This window comes from Cyprinodon tularosa, unplaced genomic scaffold (assembly GCF_016077235.1).
Source record: "Cyprinodon tularosa strain WSP-4 unplaced genomic scaffold, ASM1607723v1 ctg562, whole genome shotgun sequence".
In the NCBI taxonomy this organism is placed as follows: domain Eukaryota; kingdom Metazoa; phylum Chordata; class Actinopteri; order Cyprinodontiformes; family Cyprinodontidae; genus Cyprinodon; species Cyprinodon tularosa.
In genome coordinates, this window is record NW_024039299.1 from 174732 (window position 1) to 198268 (window position 23537).

At 37.7% G+C, this 23537-nt stretch overlaps 1 protein-coding gene across 1 annotated transcript in view; it reads right to left on the bottom strand.

Annotated features, from left to right (window-relative positions):
- scn5lab (sodium channel, voltage gated, type V-like, alpha b) overlaps positions 1 to 23537 on the bottom strand; it is a 257645-nt gene that overhangs the window by 163864 nt on the left and 70244 nt on the right. The window contains exons 5-6 of the mRNA XM_038305734.1: positions 10047 to 10136; positions 8327 to 8455 (exon numbers count right to left, since the gene is read on the bottom strand). Coding sequence (XP_038161662.1) covers positions 8327 to 8455; positions 10047 to 10136 — 219 coding nt within the window. The remainder of the gene's footprint in view (positions 1 to 8326; positions 8456 to 10046; positions 10137 to 23537) is intronic.

Here is a 23537-nt window from a genome sequence, read left to right on the forward strand (position 1 = left end):
GCAGAGAGACGGCTACAGCCCGGCCTCCTAAGCTGCTATGCAGAAGGTGAAATCAGATATGAAAGCTTCACACATGGAGAAGAGTTCCCCGCGGGCCAATAGGTTCACAGTTCCCACTGTTTCTATAGAAGTAGCAGCAGTACTCAGCTACTAGCGACTGGCTAACAGAATTAGCCTGAAATATGGAACTTTTTTTTGTTTATTCATATGTAGTTCACTATAATGTGGGAAAATCTTATAACAAAATTTTTATCAATTCTGAAAGTTTTGGTTTTGGGGTTTGAAGTTTCTTCCTGTTAAAAGGGAGTTTTTCCTCTCCACTGTCGCTACAAGCATGCTTAGTGTGAGGGATTGCTGAAGAGTCAATGAGTCGCTGCAATCAGCTGGTTTTCCTTAGATAGAAAACTTTGAATCAATCTGACTGGATGATCTGGTGAACTGGAAAGTGACCTGAGATGACATGTTGTGAATTGGCGCTATAGAAATAGGAAAACAGAATTGAAAGCTAGCATGCTAGCACCAGAAATTATGTAAAGGACATGACTTCCTGCTTAAAACGAGGTTAGCTACAAAGGATTAAAAAATGAAAAACTTTGTCATTCACGTCTACTTTAAACTGAATAATGCTGATAAAATACTAAAGTTAGCCTAATGTTAAATTAGTTAGCCCAATGCAAGCTAACCACAAATTGGTATCATTACCGTTAAAGACTAAAATATGCAGTCGACACTTTATCTTTCTGTAATTGTTGGCATTTCATTTCTACTTAGTTTTAAAAGTTTTTTGCTAATCTTAGCAGATACGTAGCTCATCCGTCTGTTAGTTACTGTTGGCTAACAGTTAGCTAAAAGGGTCAATTAGCCAAAAAATAGTTAACATTTTAGGGAATTTTAATTATTCTACTTTAAATCTTAACTGGTAATTGGGAATAAATAAATTAATGAGTTGGAAAAAGTTATGTAGATCTATAAGAATGTAAAAGAAAACAAATCTGTTTGATAAATGGCGGTTAAAAAATCATCAGAGTAGAAAAAGAGCATCTGTTTTAACATTTAATCGTTGCAACGACAAACATTCCTCTTTTATCTAGTGATCATGGCATAGCCAAGTTTATCGTATATCTTTAATGGCTGCAGTGAACTATTAGCTGACCAGCTAGCGGTGCGTAACTTTCTTGATTCTCCAGCTAATGACCGGCGCTCAGCTGAACCATATCGGATTTTCCCTTCTGTACTGTTCCTTTAAGACAGGTCAGGTGATTCCACCTGAGACCTCCGATAGGGCGGAGAGGTGGGCTGGTGCTGCAGGACACTGGCAGACACGGAACAGACAGCAGAAGACATTCACCACTAATTTGCTCTTCAGTGCTTTTAAGCTGCCCCCTGTCGCCCCCTGGTGGTGGTGAGGCCTTACCTGGGATGACTGAGATAGTTTTCAGGGCTCTCAGCACTCTAAACGTTCGCAGCGCCTGCAGGTTTCCTACTTTGATAAACTCTGTTAACATCCTGCAGGGGGCAGTGTGGTGGTTTTCAACAAACAACAAAAGAAGACAAAGATAAAAAAAAGTCTGAACATGTCTTTGATAATTTACATTTCTGTGAGTAAAAGTCCACGGCCACGATTTAATCGGCTTCATCAGGATGATAACGGCCTCTTTAAACATGGCGGGGGGTCTACATTATGGAGGATAAAAAGTGCCAAAATTAAATAAATAAATACAGCATTAAATAAATAATTAAATGTGTTAATAATTAATTAAATGTGGAATTAAATAAATGTGTCATTCATTAATTAAAACCACGTCACTAATATAAAGATAATAATTAGTTAAATAGTTTAATTATTTCATGGTCCTGTGTCGCAGTGCATCGAAACCATTAAAAGAATCTGGCAAACTCACCCATCAAAGTTAGGGGGCGGGGTTAATGCGAATCGAGTCTCTGTAATCGATTTGCTTGGCCTTAATGTGCAGGGTGACCAATCAGGTGTTAGAGAACCGCCCCCTAACTTTGATGGGTGAGTTTGACAGATTCTTTTAATGGTTTCGATGCACTGCGACACAGGACCATGAAATAATGAAATGCACACTGAAATAATTATATATACTTTTTTTAATAAAATGAAGACATATTTTATTAAATTAATGACACATTTATATATTTAATTCCACATTGAATTACACATTTAATTAATTGTTTATCGCTGTATTTATTTATTTAATGGTGGCACTTTATATTAGTGACGTGGTTTTAATTAATGAATGACATTTATTTATTTAATTCCACATTTAATTAATTATTGACACATTTAATTATTTATTTAATGCTGTATTTATTTATTTAATATTGGCACTTTTTATCCTCCGTACTACATGAGCTGGTTTTGCTTTCCAATAGCTTTAAGACTAAGATATAACAGTTATAACGTGTAGTTTAATGTAGTTTGTCTTATTTTATACATTAATTTATGCTGTTTACTCACTATATTTTCACTCAGTCTGTTTCAGCTGCAAGGCCAAACAATTCCCCTGAGTGAGGGTGTTTTAGTAACATCTGAAGGTTTATTTGTAACATCTTATTGTTTAACCAATTTGTTTTGTAATTTAAAATTTAACTATAATTTTCATTTGTTTTGACTCTAATTCCCATCATTGTCAGTAAGGGGGAACAAACGCTGCCCAAATCAGAACAGGACTGATTACCGTCCAATAACTGTTCTCGCTATGCAAAGATAAAATAAAGCGCCGACTGAGTGAAATCCATCCATTTTCATTTATTTTACTGGAGCAAATGGTTGAATACTTTTTTCCCCACTAGAAGGATTAACATGATCCTGAAATAAGCATTGGTAACAAAATTTTACTAATAAAGGTTATAACTCCTTGGTCAACGACATGGCTCACTAGTTGGGGATTATGGAACAAAAGCCTGACATTAGAGAATTAACACCACTTGTAAGAATTATCTGTAATTCTGGGTAAATCACTCTAGAAAATAGAAGTTATTAGTGATTCTATTCTGATCAGGATAGATTCATAATTTACAATAAAAATAATTATCTAAAAATACTTTCTTGCGGCATTTTTTTAAAGGTAAATCAATGGCAGTAACTGCAAAATGTAGTAAACTCAGCCCATCAATTACAAATTTGCTCTAGAGAAACAAAACCATTTTATATAATCTTCTTTAGTCAGTTTCATAAAGAAACTTAGGAAAATTCAGCCATTTTTAAAGTTTCAAACATTATTAATATAATTTCGTAGCTGTGAGGATGAATCCAAATTCCTATCATGACAAGAACTTATGATAATGATAAAGGATGAGATAAAGTCCAAAGCTTTATAAAACTAAGTCCAGATGAATCAGAGATCAATCAGCATCGAATTAAAAACTAAAATCCAACATCAGGAGCTTCGGTGGGATTTTAGGGCCCTTTTATGGAGTCAGAAAGATGTCAAAATGTTTGGAAACTAATTAGGTCTTAGTTGAAACTGAAAAAATAAGTTTCATTTCTTTTCTTTATTGCAGTTTTCGATTTTATATTTTCAGATCCCAATCCCTCTCTTTCCGTTTATTTTTATTTTTTTCAAATTCTTTTTTCAGGTTGAGGAATTTATTTTTTTTTTACACTTTCAAAAAAATTTTTTTCACATTCAGATTTTGAGCCTAATCTGAGGGCGGGGGAATTAGATTGACAGCTTGCTGCAGCGCTGGGGAGATGTCCCATTCCATGCTGCATTCATGGACTGTGGGTATCCAACTACTTGGGAAAGTAATGGGAGTTCCCACAGTCCATGAATGCAACATGGAAAGGGAAATTTGATCACTGCTGCACTTTCTTGCTTTAAGAAAATGAAATTTCATTTTTTATACACTATGTGTTTACAAAATTGCCTAATGTCTAAAACTCCAGTGCTGTCAATCACGTTTCCCCGCCCAAACCCGTCAGATTGGGGTCAAAATCTAAAGGTAAAAAAAACTGATTTGAAAGTGTAAAAAAAAAAAATCCTGAAACTGGAAAAGCAATTTGAAACAAAAAAAAGAAAAGAAGAAAAAGTGTAATTAAAAGACTAAACTGAATTTAGATTCAATTCTTATTAAGTTTTCTCACATTATGAGGTAAAAATTTGACATTAAATATCAACTTTTTTCAGTTTCAATTCAGATTTCAAAGTATTTAAACATTTTGACCCGTTTCTCTGACTCCATACCTGCTGCTGATAATAACAGCTAACTTTTCACATTAAATAGCAACATAGGGAAAAAATAAAAGATTAACAGGAACAAAATAAATACATCATCAGCTTTACGCGTAATAATCTTGCTAAAATTACTACATTTTCCGCATTATAAACGGGAAGAAAGAAAAAATACGTAATCAGTTAGCAAAACTCATAAAAAGCAACCAAATGATTTAAAATGCTAATATTTAGACGGTCGGTTTTATATCCTTCAAACTTAATACCATAAAACACAGATTTATACTTTACTTGGTTTTATAATTTCAGCGTAAGACCTTGTCTTGGATTTAAAGTTATATTTTAGAGACTTTGTCTTGAAACATCCAGTAAAGTTTTAATCTTAATACCAGGTTTATATTTAAGCCTGCTAAACTATTTTAACAGCTTAAAAATTTAGCCTTAAATCTGAACTAAGAGTTAAAAACGTTTTTAGAAATAAAAAACGAAACAAATGTTTGAATGTAACCATGTATATTGTTAAATTAAACAAAGCATTATTTATAAAAATTAGGTTGTTTGAATAAAATAAAAGACATTTGATGGTGGCTTTTAGCATGTTGTGACGTTTTGATGCTAAGTGATTTTATCAAAAGGCTTTTGTTGTTTTATTTATCTGCGTTTATAAAGCCACAAAGAGCCGACTGGGATTCATCCTGTTTATTCTTCCACTGCTTTGTCTCCATCTTTGCAATAAGATGATAAAGTTCAAACAGTGAGCGTTTGTGTCCCAGCTGGCTGAATCAGGCGATGACATCATGAAGGCCGGGCGGCGAGCCTTTGATCGAACCAAACCAGGCGCCAGGCCGCGGTGGCCCTAAAGCCGGTCATTTGATCCCCGAGCTGCTAATGGTTCTCCATCATGGCTCGTATTTCAGCAGGTTGGACCGCTGCGCTGATTTAATTACGACGCAGGGAAACGATGGCAGGCGGAGCTGTTTACAGGAACCTGCAGGTCAAACCAGCAACATCAGGACCCTTTAGTGACGGGGGACCGATTCCACAGCAGCAGGTTCGCCCGACTGGATGTTTGGAGGCCATGAAGTTTACGATTTAAAGACGAGAAACGGGAAATCAAAGCGTGAAACACCTGAGTCGGAGCTGATGACGGAAAACTGAGGTCCAGTTGGGGTTATGACCTGGTTACCATGGCGACCCAGAGCCAGTGGGAGTGATGGGCAGAATCAATCAGGCTGTGGGCCTGTTTTCCAACTATTAGTGTAGTTTTAACCCCTTAACCCCGGCGGGTCCGGTTCAGGGCCCAGCTGACAGTCACATGGTGTTTCATCCACACGCCATGAGGGAACCCCTGAGCCGGGCCTCCAGATCCGGCATCCATTCTTTCCTTCTGTTCGTCTGTCTTCTCGGCTCAGTGACCGGGTCGAGCCGTCAGCCAATCAGAGAGCAGAACCGTCACCGGGGAGGAGGGGAGCCTGTGAGGTCTGCAGCCTGACGCCGCTTCGCTCCATGATCCAAACCGACTCAGACGTGGAGTTCTGCAGTTTGTCCTGACTTTGCAGAAGCTTTGAAAACTGACCGACGGCGTGAAACTTGTGGGCTTACGGAGCGGCGAGAGGCGAAGCTGCAGAGCAGCTTTTCCCTTTAATTCCTCCACATTAATCCCATCAGGAGGACAACAGCTTCACGTCACGTCGGAGCGCCGCTCTGCTGCTCTCAGCTCCTCAGACCAGCAGCTTTCAGCTCCGCTCACAATAAAAGCTCAGCAGAAATCTCTTCCTGCTGCGCTCACCGGGGTGATCTTTACTCACTGACATATGCACTGCAAAAATTATCTTCAAAAGAGTTTTAAAAACATTCTGAAAATAACTGTATTTACCCTTAATTTGACAGGATTAATAAGATGATCTGTCAATGCAAGGAGAATGTTTAGCCTTAAAATAAGATAATTAGATATTATACTAGTAAAATAAACAGACTGCTGATGTTTATTTTCTTATTTCTTATTCTAAATTGTCTTATTCTATTGGCAAATCACTTCACTCCTCAATTCAAGAAAAAAATTATTCAATTAGATTTAATTTTTTTAATTTTCTTTTCTGCAAAACAAAGTAGAAGACTGTTTATTTTAAATATTAGAGCGGGGAAACATATTCAGCTGTTTTTTTTCTACAATGGAGGAAAAATATTTTCATTATGTGCATTTAAATGTCTTCACTGCAAAAATGTAAATCTAAATAAGTAATTTATTTCTAGTGCGACACTTTACCAATTGAAGAAGACAATGTAGATTTAAAATAAGGTAAAAATAATTTAATTTTCTTATTGAAAGTGCATTTAAAATACTCGTTCCATTTGCAAATCATCTTATTTACCTGCTCTAATCAAGGCTAAATACACTTAATTTAAGAAAATGTTACTTATCTATAGATTGTTTTTGCTCTAAATAATAAAATGAATATATCTCATTAATAGATATTTTATTTCTGATTATATTTATTTTTCTTTTCGTTTCTGAAAAGCTGATTTTCATGATCTCGGCGCTGATGACAGGCTAAATAAATTCACCTGTCCATTCCGCCTGGTTTCTCATCACTGCTCACCTGCTCCTGCCTCTATTTAAGCTGCTTGCTCCCAGTCATCAGTGGCAGATTATTCTCTCTAACCAGTGCGGAGAGCGGGCCTTAGTGTTTCTGATTTCCTGGTCTGCCTTTCAGCCACTGATCCTGCCTGTTCCTGTTCTGATCCGTTTGCCCGACCCGTCTTCAGACTCCTGCTTGTTCTCCGAGGCTGCAGCATCTGGGAGACTCTGGACGCCATCGCATCTTGTTGGCTGCTCACCGACTGGATCCTACCCTTTCCTCTGGGCTCAGACTGAGCCGGTAAACCAGGTTAGTGACTCACACGTTCATAATCATCGTCAGATCATGGCGGTCACTAACCTGAGTTTCCTTTTCGCAGTGTTTCCAGCGTCGGATGCCCTAGCCGCTGCTGCTGCAGATCCGCAGTCCGTCCGATTTATAATAAACACTTTTAAAGTAATCTGTCTGTCTGTCTTTCCTGAATACTGGGTCCTTCTGCTCTGGTCTGCTTGACCTTTAGATGTTGACAGATTTTATTTGTTCTCAGATCCACAGATCAGAACTACTGCATGAAAATAATGAATTAGAATGACAGAAATAGAATGTTTTATATCTAATTACAAATTAAAAGATTTGAGAGCAAATATTTGAATTTATATTAATAAAAATTAATGTTAGAGTTTGTTTTTTAATAGATCCTCGAATTTTTTCACATTTATTAAAACCCTCAGAGAGCAAACTGGAGTTAATGTGACAGACGGAAACATGGAGGAGCAGCACTGAGGTTCTGCAGAACCTCCTCCGGCTGCAGATCCGATCGTCTTCTTCTCTAGATCTCTCAGCTGGATGTTTGTTTTCCTCGACGTGGTTCTTCCTTTATCGACCGCGCTCCGTCATCTGGTCAGATCTGGACCTGTGCAGCTCCTCCAGAGTCACCTTCAGCCTATCCAGGTGGACCTCCATGGGTCTGCAGGTGGTCCATCGTCTCTCCATTTTCACATGAGGTCCAAAGACGGGTTTTAGTAGTAGAACCTTTCCGGATTTGTGATTGTGAAATCACAAAATCACTGTGATGTCATCCCTGAGTTCTAACTATTACTTATATTGGTCCAAATATTGCAGTAAATAAACCAATAAATTACAAAATGCACCATTAAATGATTTAAAACTACATTTAAAATGATAAATAACTGTAATTTAAACCAATAAATGTTTTTAAAAGTGAAAACATCGGTCAGATTACTGAGGATTTAATGAAAGGTATCAGAGTAAAGGGGCGGGAATACTTTGTCACACTGTGACTTTGGGTTCCTCTCTGTCCGTCCGTCACATTAAATCCAAACGAAGCAGGTTTCAGTTTTAGTCTGGAAACGTTTCAGGGGTGTGAAAACTTTAGCGCAGTCCTGTAAACCTTCAGACAGCTCATCTCTAAGCCCTGCCTAAACCGGGGAGAGGTGCAGCTGATCCTAATGTTCTGGTCGATCCGAGTCAAACCCAACCGGACGTGGAGAGAGAGAGAAAACCGTAGGTGAGCTTTGATTGACTCACGCCATGACGATGACGCTGAAGTCCAGCCAGTTCCAGGGGTCCCTCAGGAAGGTGAAGGGGCCCACGCAGAACCCTCTGGCCAGGATCTTAATGAGCGACTCGAAGGTGTAGATACCTGTGAAGGTGTACCTGAGCGGGAGAGCAGAGCGGATGAATAAAACGTTAATGAACGCCTCTGACAAACATCCTTCACTTATTCATTTCGTCACCAGGAACGAACGAACCGAAGGATCCAGAGTTCGAGCCGCTTCCCGCCTGAAGGCAGCGGATTGTTTCATTTCCTGTCAGACGTCGAATCCGAGGCTCGTTTATAAAGTAAAGGTTTTATTTACAGATTGATTAAATAAACCTGCTTTAATTTTAGGATTTAACCCCTTAAGCCCTGCGGGTCCGGTCCAGGGACCAGCTCATGTTTATCTATTTATAAAAAATGGCCAAAACTCAGTCACATGGTGTTTCATCCACACACCTTTCAAACGGGGTTCTTAAATTTCTAAAACATTTTTCAAAATTATTATTATTATTTTATTTTTTATATATAGCTGTGTCAACTAATAACATTAGATTAAAAATTTCACCTGACAGGTGTGATTCCACCGGAGTAATGCAACAGCAGGTATTCATTTTTAGCCCCGCCCCCTAATGGACAGAAAGCTGAGGTCCAGTTGGGGTTATGGCCTGGTTACCATGGCGACCCAGAGCCAGTGGGAGTGACGGGCGGCATCAATCAGACTGTAGGCCTGTTTCCCAACTATTAGTTAAGTTTTTAGCTGGGCCTGGTTCAGGGCCCAGCTGACAGTCACATGGTGTTTCATCCTCCTTTCAAACGGGGTTCTTAAATTTCTAAGACAATTATTTTTTCCACAAATACTTTTTGTTTTATAGCTTTGTAAACAAATGAGATTTAAAATTGCACCTGACATGTGTGACTCTGCGGGATTAATGCAGCAGCAGGTGTTAATATTTAGCCCCGCCCCCTAATGGCCACCGTCATTGGAAACTAGAGACTCAGACCTTTCCAAGGAGGGGTCAGAGGTCATTGTTTGGCCATTTCAGGTGATGTAACCAGCATGCTTTACATAAGCTGCTCTGTTATTCTTTATTTCTATTTAATTTGGTGAAATTATTGGTAAATTTCAATAAACTAACGGCTAAATCTGAGGAGCAAAGGCTTTGCCTCATGCAGAAAGTCTCCAATAATGGAAATCAGCATATTTTTCTGATTAGATTCCCTTTGATGAGTGAAAAAAATGCACTTTTTGCACATTTCAAATAGTGGTTCCACCTGAAAACTATCCCTCGATGCCTTTCTGTCATATAAATATAAACTATTGCTTTAATTCGCATAGGTTAAGGTTATCAAACCGGATCATAAAGACCTGAGGATCCGAGTCTTTCTGGGTGGAAAAGGGTCAGCAGCTGTTAAACACTTCCACCTCTTACTTCCTGCATGCAGGGACGGTGGCCTGGAAGGCACAGGGAGTCAGACTTGATGGGTTCAGACATGTGAAATGAGGAGTTTCATCTAAAAAGGTCTGTTTGGTTTTGACATTTGAAGCTTGACATTTCTGTTGCACACGATTCACCTCTGAGCCGCCTTGGAGTGTCGGGCGGCTCAGATCGGCCGAGTCACGCTGAGCGGAGCTCCGACATCGGCTCTGATTAAACCTTCCCCCCGGCGGCGTGTGTGTTTGCAGGAATGTTCCCGGGTCGTACTTACTCCAGGTACTTGGCCCAGTTTGCGGGTTCCGACATGGCCATGAAGCAGCAGTTGGTCAGGATGGTGCACATGATGAACAGGCTGAACAAAGTGAGGAGGTTAAGGAAGGACAGCTTCACACAGACTGATCTCATAACGCAAAGACGGACACTCAGTGATTTCACTTCAGTTGCAAAAGAAACAGTCACACAATTTGGAGGTGTGTGCGCTCCTTTACAGCTAAGAGCCGCAAAAACAGTTTTTATGTCCTTTTGATGAAGTGCAGGGCAGCAACTACTACATTCTCTCACTCGACAAATAAAACTTTATTAACGTATAATAAATAAATAATTACTAATGAAAATTACAATTTAGTTATTTCTTTTGGATCCTGCAATTCCCTCCTCCGCCCTGCAGGGGGCAGTGTAAACGCTACTTATAAATGATGCGTGGAAGAGCTTTAAAGGAAAAGTCCGGTCAGCAAGGAATAATGAATGGATCATTATTTATACCTGAAACTAATACATTCACAGGGATGAAATGAATTTAGCGGAATCACTGAGTCTGGGAGCGGCCATTTTTGCCCAAATATAGTAGCCCCTCCCTCCTGCCATCTTCCAGCAGTGACGTCACGGTGCGGTAAGCCTAGCGCCATTCTCCCCGCTTTACAAGCTAAATCAATGGGAACTACTAGACACATCTGCAATCAACAACAATTATTGAAGATTTCCAGAGGACTTCACCATTGAAATTCACCAGAGCTATAGTGAAACTGACAATGCCCACGTGCATGGCAGCTGGATGCTGGAATACATCGGGTAAAAGTGAAACAAAGAGTTATTCCACCTTTCTGATTCCTGATCCTCCACGGACGGGTTGGTCGTTGGATCGCCAACTTGAAGAGGGAGGATTTGCCATCGAACTTCTGGCCAGAGAAAAAACCCGTAATATGTAGCCAACATTTGGAAGAAGAATGTTTTCAAGATGACTTGGATAATAGCGCGTTGTGACAAACACCAGATACAGCACTGGGACTTGATCAACAGCTGATACCGCACCGTGACAATGTCACTAACCAGTAGGTGGCAGTAGTGTTCTTTGACAAACATGGATGCCTCCAGTAAAGCACATTCACATGAAAATGACTCTGAATTAAAAACACTGATCATTTATTGAACAGGATGGAATCATTTCAGAAAGGCGTGCTCGTTGCTAGCGCAGTGGCGATATTTGTGCAGTTATCATAGCGGAACTAGCGAGAATTTTCAAACTCGAAAATCGGAACAAAATAGTCCCTTACCGCAGTAGACATGGTGATTCGTTGTGTTCGCCTGTCTGCTAAGCTCAAAACAACCGCGTCTGGCTTGACGGAGAAACCAGGAGAACAGCTGAGCTAATTTACGACAGTGCACTTTTACTTTCGCCCTCTGGGGGGAGCCTCGCTGGAAAATCAACACCGGTTGCATAGTGTACCTTTAAAGGACTTTTCCTTTAAAACTGTACCTGCTTTTTGCTTTTAACATGTTTTCTCCAATGATTATTTAAGCTGATTTACAGCTTAAATAATCATAAAGTGATTTTCATTTGCTTCAACACCCTTCTTTGGAATATTTCAAATCTTTTAAAGGGCTGTAAACATTTACCAGATAAAGTTCTTATTGTCACGGTTGGGTGGAGGATTAACAGGATCCAAATGCAGACACTGAAGCTGAAGTGGTTCCTTGAAGATTTAATAATAAAAAAGCGCAACAGAAGCAAAAATCCAAGAACAAAACCTGAGAACCAGGAATCCTCACAACAAGAGAGCAAAGAAATGACCACAAACCAGCAACAGTGACTGAACAGGAGGAGAATATATGGGAGAGGAACAAAGATCAGGCTGATTAGCAGATTGGGAGCAGGTGTGAACAGAGCAGGCTAGAAGGGAGCTGGGGGAAGGAGCGCAAACAAGAAATATCTAAGAACTGAAATACAATCAAAAATAACAAAATAGAATAACTAGAATAACACAAAATGGAAATAAAACCAATGGAAGCTCAAAGATTAAACATGGCACCCATAGATCAGGAAACTCATCTGAAGTCTCTGACCGGCTGTTTTATGTTGTTTTGGTTAAATTCTCAATGTTTTTCATTTTGTCTTTTTCCTACGACATAAAATTGCAGAGAACGAATCATTTCTCTAAATGCCTTGGAAAGAAAAATAAGTGCAGAGAGAAAAGGCTCCAAATGGAGCAGATGTTGGAGCTATTACACACAAAGACGTAAAGAATTACCTTGAATTTAAAGTCATTTTCTGTCATTTTGCAGCTCTCAGTCATGGTGGATTAAAACATATCTTTGGTGGAAATTCGGGGAAACCGAAGCTTTTTTCTCTTCGCATGGCGAGTTGCAGCTAAATTTGAACATTTCAAGGTTAAAAACTTCTCCTTTTAGCGCCTCGGTGCGAAGACTTCAGCTGATGTCTCATTAGAGCTAAATAAAGATGAAGAGTCCTGCTTCCCTCTGATTCCTGCCACTTTCAATACAGCAAATGAATGCGCCATTAGCGCCCCCCCACACAGGAGAGCCCACTCTAATAATGTCATAATGGGGGAGTGGGAAGTTTCCAAAGTGTCAGCAGCAGCAGAGCAGGTTAAATATCACCCTCACCTGCCGTGTTTGGTGGAGGAACCCGGATCGGCCGTCAATCACGGCTATAAATGAATCATAATTATTGTAATTTTGCAGAGGGAACATGCTGGGAGGGGGGGAGAGCGGCCCAAAGCCCAGCCCCAACCTGTTGGCGGAGCTCCGGCTGGGGAGATAACACGCTTACCGATCCACACACGGCACAGCCGGAGGCTAATTATCAGCCAGTGATAGCCTGATGCTGTGGCCCTTCCAGGCCACCGTACCGCGAATCTTATTACACCTCCCACCTCCTCCATAGGAGCCTTCTTCCTCCCACTGGGATATTTCCACCTATTCTGCTACGGCCAGTTTCCCCCCAGCTTCAGCATCGACAGAGACAAATAAAACAAAGAAAATGAACTAGAGAGATTAAAGCAAATTCATTATTAGAGTAAACAAAATCATACAGAAGAGGATAAGGGCCACTGAAAAAATAAAAAAAAGTTATGATTTTTAAATATTATTTCAGTTTAATATGGGGAAAAAGTCAGAATTCTGACTTTAATCTCTGAATTCTAACTTTAATCTCAGAATTCTGACTTTTATCTCAGAATTCTGACTTTTATCTCAGAATTCTGACTTTTATCTCAGAATTCTGACTTTTATCTAAGAATTCTGACTTTAATCTCAGAGTTCTAACTTTAATCTCAGAATTCTGACTTTAATCTCAGAGTTCTAACTTTAATCTTAGATTTCTGACTTTAATCTCAGAATTCTAACTTTAATCTCAGAATTCTGACTTTTATCTCAGAATTCTGACTTTTATCTCAGAATTCTGACTTTAATCTCTGAATTCTAACTTTAATCTCAGAATTCTGACTTTAATCTCAGAGTTCTAACTTTAATCTTAGATTTCTGACTTTAATCTCAGAATCCTGACTTTTTTCTCAGAATTCTGACTTTAATCTCAGAGTTCTAACTTTAATCTCAGAATTCTGACTTTAATCTCAGAGTTCTAACTTTAATCTTAGATTTCTGACTTTAATCTCAGAATTCTAACTTTAATCTCAGAATTCTGACTTTAATCTTAGATTTCTGACTTTAATCTTAGATTTCTGACTTTAATCTTAGATTTCTGACTTTAATCTCAGAATTCTGACTTTAATCTTAGATTTCTGACTTTAATCTCAGGATTCTAACTTTAATCTTAGATTTCTGACTTTAATCTCAGAATTCTAACTTTAATCTTAGATTTCTGACTTTAACCTCAGAATTCTGACTTTAATCTCAGAGTTCTAACTTTAATCTCAGAATTCTGACTTTAATCTCAGAGTTTTAACTTTAATCTCAGAATTCTGACTTTAATCTCAGAATTCTGACTTTAATCTTAGAGTTCTAACTTTAATCTTAGATTTCTGACTTTAATCTCAGAATTCTGACTTTAATCTCAGAATTCTGACTTTAATCTCAGAATTCTAACTTTAATCTCAGAATTCTGACTTTTATCTCAGAATTCTGACTTTTATCTCAGAATTCTGACTTTAATCTCTGAATTCTAACTTTAATCTCAGAATTCTGACTTTAATCTCAGAGTTCTAACTTTAATCTTAGATTTCTGACTTTAATCTCAGAGTTCTAACTTTAATCTCAGAATTCTGACTTTAATCTCAGAGTTCTAACTTTAATCTCAGAATTCTGACTTTAATCTCAGAGTTCTAACTTTAATCTTAGATCTCTGACTTTAATCTCAGAATTCTAACTTTAATCTCAGAATTCTGACTTTAATCTTAGATTTCTGACTTTAATCTTAGATTTCTGACTTTAATCTCAGAATTCTGACTTTAATCTTAGATTTCTGACTTTAATCTCATGATTCTAACTTTAATCTTAGATTTCTGACTTTAATCTCAGAATTCTAACTTTAATCTTAGATTTCTGACTTTAATCTTAGATTTCTGACTTTAATCTCAGAATTCTAACTTTAATCTCAGAATTCTGACTTTAATCTCAGAGTTCTAACTTTAATCTTAGATTTCTGACTTTAATCTCAGAATTCTAACTTTAATCTCAGAAGTCTGACTTTAATCTTAGAGTTCTAACTTTAATCTTATATTTCTGACTTTAATCTCAGAATTCTGACTTTAATCTCAGAGTTCTAACTTTAATCTTAGATTTCTGACTTTAATCTCAGAATTCTAACTTTAATCTTAGATTTCTGACTTTAATCTCAGAATTCTAACTTTAATCTCAGAATTCTGACTTTAATCTCAGAGTTCTAACTTTAATCTCAGAGTTCTAACTTTAATCTCAGAATTCTGACTTTAATCTCAGAGTTCTAACTTTAATCTCAGAATTCTGACTTTAATCTCAGAATTCTGACTTTAATCTCAGAATTCTGACTTTAATCTTAGATTTCTGACTTTAATCTCAGAATTCTAACTTTAATCTTAGATTTCTGACTTTAATCTCAGAATTCTAACTTTAATCTCAGAATTCTGACTTTAATCTCAGAGTTCTAACTTTAATCTCAGAGTTCTAACTTTAATCTCAGAATTCTGACTTTAATCTCAGAGTTCTAACTTTAATCTCAGAATTCTGACTTTAATCTCAGAATTCTGACTTTAATCTCAGAATTCTGACTTTAATCTTAGATTTCTGACTTTAATCTCAGAATTCTAACTTTAATCTTAGATTTCTGACTTTAATCTCAGAGTTCTAACTTTAATCTCAGAATTCTGACTTTAATCTCAGAGTTCTAACTTTAATCTCAGAATTCTGACTTTAATCTCAGAGTTCTAACTTTAATCTTAGATTTCTGACTTTAATCTCAGAATTCTAACTTTAATCTCAGAATTCTGACTTTAATCTTAGATTTCTGACTTTAATCTTAGATTTCTGACTTTAATCTTAGATTTCTGACTTTAATCTCAGAATTCTGACTTTAATCTTAGATTTCTGACTTTAATCTCAGGATTCTAACTTTAATCTTAGATTTCTGACTTTAATCTCAGAATTCTAACTTTAATCTTAGATTTCTGACTTTAATCTCAGAATTCTGACTTTAATCTCAGAGTTCTAACTTTAATCTCAGAATTCTGACTTTAATCTCAGAGTTTTAACTTTAATCTCAGAATTCTGACTTTAATCTCAGAATTCTGACTTTAATCTTAGAGTTCTAACTTTAATCTTAGATTTCTGACTTTAATCTCAGAATTCTGACTTTAATCTAAGAATTCTGACTTTAATCTCAGAATTCTAACTTTAATCTCAGAATTCTGACTTTTATCTCAGAATTCTGACTTTTATCTCAGAATTCTGACTTTAATCTCTGAATTCTAACTTTAATCTCAGAATTCTGACTTTAATCTCAGAGTTCTAACTTTAATCTTAGATTTCTGACTTTAATCTCAGAGTTCTAACTTTAATCTCAGAATTCTGACTTTAATCTCAGAGTTCTAACTTTAATCTCAGAATTCTGACTTTAATCTCAGAGTTCTAACTTTAATCTTAGATTTCTGACTTTAATCTCAGAATTCTAACTTTAATCTCAGAATTCTGACTTTAATCTTAGATTTCTGACTTTAATCTTAGATTTCTGACTTTAATCTCAGAATTCTGACTTTAATCTTAGATTTCTGACTTTAATCTCATGATTCTAACTTTAATCTTAGATTTCTGACTTTAATCTCAGAATTCTAACTTTAATCTTAGATTTCTGACTTTAATCTTAGATTTCTGACTTTAATCTCAGAATTCTAACTTTAATCTCAGAATTCTGACTTTAATCTCAGAGTTCTAACTTTAATCTTAGATTTCTGACTTTAATCTCAGAATTCTAACTTTAATCTCAGAAGTCTGACTTTAATCTTAGAGTTCTAACTTTAATCTTATATTTCTGACTTTAATCTCAGAATTCTGACTTTAATCTCAGAGTTCTAACTTTAATCTTAGATTTCTGACTTTAATCTCAGAATTCTGACTTTAATCTTAGATTTCTGACTTTAATCTCAGAATTCTAACTTTAATCTCAGAATTCTGACTTTAATCTCAGAATTCTAACTTTAATCTCAGAATTCTGACTTTAATCTCAGAGTTCTAACTTTAATCTCAGAGTTCTAACTTTAATCTCAGAATTCTGACTTTAATCTCAGAGTTCTAACTTTAATCTCAGAATTCTGACTTTAATCTCAGAATTCTGACTTTAATCTCAGAATTCTGACTTTAATCTTAGATTTCTGACTTTAATCTCAGAATTCTAACTTTAATCTTAGATTTCTGACTTTAATCTCAGAATTCTAACTTTAATCTCAGAATTCTGACTTTAATCTCAGAGTTCTAACTTTAATCTTAGATTTCTGACTTTAATCTCAGAATTCTAACTTTAATCTCAGAATTCTGACTTTAATCTCAGAATTCTAACTTTAATCTCAGAATTCTGACTTTAATCTCAGAGTTCGAACTTTAATCTTAGATTTCTGACTTTAATCTCAGAATTCTGACTTTAATCTCAGAGTTCTAACTTTAATGTTAGATTTCTGACTTTAATCTCAGAATTCTAACTTTAATCTCAGAATTCTGACTTTAATCTCAGAGTTCTAACTTTGATCTCAGAATTCTGACTTTAATCTCAGAATTCTGACTTTAATCTTAGATTTCTGACTTTAATCTCAGAATTCTAACTTTAATCTTAGATTTCTGACTTTAATCTCAGAATTCTAACTTTAATCTCAGAATTCTGACTTTAATCTCAGAGTTCTAACTTTAATCTTAGATTTCTGACTTTAATCTCAGAATTCTAACTTTAATCTCAGAAGTCTGACTTTAATCTTAGAGTTCTAACTTTAATCTTATATTTCTGACTTTAATCTCAGAATTCTGACTTTAATCTCAGAGTTCTAACTTTAATCTTAGATTTCTGACTTTAATCTCAGAATTCTAACTTTAATCTTAGATTTCTGACTTTAATCTCAGAATTCTAACTTTAATCTCAGAATTCTGACTTTAATCTCAGCGTTCGAACTTTAATCTTAGATTTCTGACTTTAATCTCAGAATTCTCACTTTATTCTTAGATTTCTGAATATTTCTCAGAATTCTGACTTTAATCTCAGAATTCTGACTTTAATCTCAGAATTCTGACTTTAATCTCAGAATTCTGACTTTAATCTGAGAATTGTAGATCTTAATGTAGATGGGCCCCATTAAGGCAGAGATGTGAGTAGTTTGGGAGGCACAGGAACACATTGGTGGAAAATGATGGAATTAGGTGATTTTTCTGTCCCTGCTGAAGCTGTTTGATTAATTAATTTAATAAATTTGAAGAGCAGAAGGTGATTAAAACCAAGGAGCTAGTTTCTAAAACAGACATGGCTACGGCTGGATGGTAATATTGTTAGCTATCAGATTAAAGTCAAAATTCTGACTTTATTGTCATGTTATACTTTGATATGAGTTTTATAAAAGATGCAAAGAGGATAAGATATTAATTGGACATCAACACACTTTAAAAACCTTTCAGGACACTTTCTTTTGACGCCTGAACAGAAAAATCACAGAATCCACCATGCATGGAGCTAATGCTGCGTTCACACCGGGCGCCTTCTGAGCGTCAAAGCATCGGGTTTACATGCAAAGTTTAATGCTACGTTCAGACCGCCTGCAGCAGAGGCAGCTGAAGCATCTTTGCTGCTCTGGCTGCGCGGTGGTAAAGTGGGTCTGATGCGCGGTGGGCGGAGCTACTCTATCCTTTCTCTGCCTGGAACAATGGCGGCTATACGCTGGTGAAGATAGTCATCCAGGTCAGAGTCATTCCAAAAATAGAAAATGAAAAACAATCCACTGGACTTTGATCTCTGTTGATCTGAATTGGCGCTATAGAAATAAACTGAATAGAATTGAATTAAAGGCTGAATTCTGCCTCCAGCATTAATTTTTCTAGAGTTTTTTGGTTGTTAGTGGGTTTTATGTGTAATGACTGTAAACAGGAGCTGGTGTTAAACCAGCGCTGAACCAGCAGCTGCTTTATAAAGCAGCAGGGAGACGAGCGATGAGCAGACATAACTTAAACAGCGTGGTTTCTAAGCTGCAGAGGAAACGGCGCCGCTTGATGAATGGGAAATCTCCTCTCAGCGGGACGGGAGGAGAAAGGAGGAGAAAGCGGAGGAGACGTGTTCAGGTGGAGGAGCAGAAGCTCCCTGATGAAGGAGCTCTGCTGGTCTCCATGTAAAGGCCAGCCGCCCTGCAGAGCTGATTGGATCAGGACGTTCTTCCTGTCACCAGCTGTTTCTAACGCCTCCTGATGCTCGAACATCAGGCAGGAAGTGATGAAGTCAGGCGGACCCGTCTGGGAGATGAAAACACGCGGCGTTTGGATTGAGGAATTAGAGAGTGTGTCGGAGCATCACGCCGCAGCCTGTCAGCATGGCGCCGCCGTGGGCGGGCAGACGTCCAGAAGCCACTTCATCTTCACCCAACACCTCCAGAGCCTGAGGTGAGGCTCAGGAACACGCACTCCGCTCCCTATCAACACCGGCGGCGCCACACCTCCTCCTCAGCCGTTGCTCCCCGTGACAACAGCAGCGCCTCCGCCGCCCCGGCCTCCCTCATCACCAGCAGCCGCCTCCGTGCTAAAAATAGAGCAGCATGGAGGGTCGTTAGGTGTGAGGAAACAGCTGAGATGTGGGCTGCAGAGGGCCGGCAACGGAACCAACCTCTGAAACATCTGGATCTACAGTTAGAAACCAACCTCTGAAACATCTGGATCTACAGTTAGAAACCAACCTCTGAAACATCTGGATCTACAGTTAGAACCAACCTCTAAAACATCTGGATCTACAGTTAGAAACCAACCTCTGAAACATCTGGATCTACAGTTAGAACCAACCTCTAAAACATCTGGATCTACAGTTAGAAACCAACCTCTGAAACATCTGGATCTACAGTTAGAAACCAACCTCTGAAACATCTGGATCTACAGTTAGAAACCAACCTCTAAAACATCTGGATATACAGTTAGAAACCAACCTCTAAAACATCTGGATCTACAGTTAGAAACCAACCTCTGAAACATCTGGATATACAGTTAGAAACCAACCTCTAAAACATCTGGATATACAGTTAGAAACCAACCTCTAAAACATCTGGATATACAGTTAGAAACCAACCTCTAAAACATCTGGATCTACAGTTAGAAACCAACCTCTGAAACATCTGGATATACAGTTAGAAACCAACCTCTGAAACATCTGGATATACAGTTAGAAACCAACCTCTGAAACATCTGGATATACAGTTAGAAACCAACCTCTGAAACATCTGGATCTACAGTTAGAAACCAACCTCTGAAACATCTGGATCTACAGTTAGAACCAACCTCTGAAACATCTGGATATACAGTTAGAAACCAACCTCTAAAACATCTGGATATACAGTTAGAAACCAACCTCTGAAACATCTGGATCTACAGTTAGAAACCAACCTCTGAAACATCTGGATCTGCAGTTAGAACCAACCTCTGAAACATCTGGATCTACAGTTAGAAACCAACCTCTGAAACATCTGGATATACAGTTAGAAACCAACCTCTGAAACATCTGGATCTACAGTTAGAAACCAACCTCTGAAACATCTGGATCTACAGTTAGAAACAGACCTCTGAAACATCTGGATCTACAGTTAGAAACCAACCTCTGAAACATCTGGATATACAGTTAGAAACCAAGCTCTGAAACATCTGGATCTACAGTTAGAAACCAACCTCTGAAACATCTGGATCTACAGTTAGAACCAACCTCTGAAACATCTGGATCTACAGTTAGAAACCAACCTCTGAAACATCTGGATCTACAGTTAGAAACCAACCTCTGAAACATCTGGATCTACAGTTAGAAACCAACCTCTGAAACATCTGGATATACAGTTAGAAACCAACCTCTGAAACATCTGGATATACAGTTAGAAACCAACCTCTGAAACATCTGGATATACAGTTAGAAACCAACCTCTAAAACATCTGGATCTACAGTTAGAAACCAACCTCTAAAACATCTGGATCTACAGTTAGAAACCAACCTCTGAAACATCTGGATCTACAGTTAGAAACCAACCTCTGAAACATCTGGATCTACAGTTAAAACCAACTTCTAAAACATCTGGATCTACAGTTAGAAACCAACTTCTGAAACATCTGGATCTACAGTTAGAAACCAACCTCTGAAACATCTGGATCTACAGTTAAAACCAACCTCTGAAACATCTGGATCTACAGTTAGAAACCAACCTCTGAAACATCTGGATATACAGTTAGAAACCAACCTCTAAAACATCTGGATCTACAGTTAGAAACCAACCTCTGAAACATCTGGATCTACAGTTAGAACCAACCTCTAAAACATCTGGATCTACAGTTAGAACCAACCTCTGAAACATCTAAATCTACAGTTAGAAACCAACCTCTAAAACATCTGGATCTACAGTTAGAAACCATCCTCTGAAACATCTGGATCTACAGTTAGAACCAACCTCTAAAACATCTGGATCTGCAGTTAGAACCAACCTCTGAAACATCTGGATATACAGTTAGAAACCAACCTCTGAAACATCTGGATATACAGTTAGAAACCAACCTCTGAAACATCTGGATATACAGTTAGAAACCAACCTCTGAAACATCTGGATCTACAGTTAGAAACCAACCTCTGAAACATCTGGATCTACAGTTAGAAACCAACCTCTGAAACATCTGGATCTACAGTTAGAAACCAACCTCTGAAACATCTGGATCTACAGTTAGAAACCAACCTCTGAAACATCTGGATATACAGTTAGAAACCAACCTCTGAAACATCTGGATCTACAGTTAGAACCAACCTCTAAAACATCTGGATCTACAGTTAGAAACCAACCTCTGAAACATCTGGATCTACAGTTAGAACCAACCTCTAAAACATCTGGATCTACAGTTAGAAACCAACCTCTGAAACATCTGGATCTACAGTTAGAAACCAACCTCTGAAACATCTGGATCTACAGTTAGAAACCAACCTCTGAAACATCTGGATCTACAGTTAGAAACCAACCTCTAAAACATCTGGATATACAGTTAGAAACCAACCTCTAAAACATCTGGATCTACAGTTAGAAACCAACCTCTGAAACATCTGGATATACAGTTAGAAACCAACCTCTAAAACATCTGGATATACAGTTAGAAACCAACCTCTAAAACATCTGGATATACAGTTAGAAACCAACCTCTAAAACATCTGGATCTACAGTTAGAAACCAACCTCTGAAACATCTGGATATACAGTTAGAAACCAACCTCTGAAACATCTGGATATACAGTTAGAAACCAACCTCTGAAACATCTGGATCTACAGTTAGAAACCAACCTCTGAAACATCTGGATCTACAGTTAGAACCAACCTCTGAAACATCTGGATATACAGTTAGAAACCAACCTCTAAAACATCTGGATATACAGTTAGAAACCAACCTCTAAAACATCTGGATCTACAGTTAGAAACCAACCTCTGAAACATCTGGATCTGCAGTTAGAACCAACCTCTGAAACATCTGGATCTGCAGTTAGAAACCAACCTCTGAAACATCTGGATCTACAGTTAGAAACCAACCTCTGAAACATCTGGATCTACAGTTAGAAACCAACCTCTGAAACATCTGGATCTACAGTTAGAAACCAACCTCTGAAACATCTGGATCTACAGTTAGAAACCAACCTCTGAAACATCTGGATATACAGTTAGAAACCAACCTCTGAAACATCTGGATATACAGTTAGAAACCAACCTCTGAAACATCTGGATCTACAGTTAGAACCAACCTCTGAAACATCTGGATCTACAGTTAGAAACCAACCTCTGAAACATCTGGATATACAGTAAGAAACCAACCTCTGAAACATCTGGATCTACAGTTAGAAACCAACCTCTGAAACATCTGGATCTACAGTTAGAAACCAACCTCTGAAACATCTGGATCTACAGTTAAAACCAATTTCTGAAACATCTGGATCTACAGTTAGAAACCAACCTCTGAAACATCTGGATATACAGTTAGAAACCAACCTCTGAAACATCTGGATATACAGTTAGAAACCAACCTCTGAAACATCTGGATATACAGTTAGACACCAACCTCTAAAACATCTGGATCTACAGTTAGAAACCAACCTCTAAAACATCTGGATCTACAGTTAGAAACCAACCTCTGAAACATCTGGATCTACAGTTAGAAACCAACCTCTGAAACATCTGGATCTACAGTTAAAACCAACTTCTAAAACATCTGGATCTACAGTTAGAAACCAACCTCTGAAACATCTGGATCTACAGTTAAAACCAACCTCTGAAACATCTGGATCTACAGTTAGAAACCAACCTCTGAAACATCTGGATCTACAGTTAAAACCAACCTCTGAAACATCTGGATCTACAGTTAGAAACCAACCTCTGAAACATCTGGATATACAGTTAGAAACCAACCTCTAAAACATCTGGATCTACAGTTAGAAACCAACCTCTGAAACATCTGGATCTACAGTTAGAACCAACCTCTAAAACATCTGGATCTACAGTTAGAACCAACCTCTGAAACATCTAAATCTACAGTTAGAAACCAACCTCTAAAACATCTGGATCTTCAGTTAGAAACCATCCTCTGAAACATCTGGATCTACAGTTAGAACCAACCTCTAAAACATCTGGATCTGCAGTTAGAACCAACCTCTGAAACATCTGGATATACAGTTAGAAACCAACCTCTGAAACATCTGGATATACAGTTAGAAACCAACCTCTGAAACATCTGCATATACAGTTAGAAACCAAGCTCTAAAACATCTGGATCTACAGTTAAAACCAACTTCTGAAACATCTGGA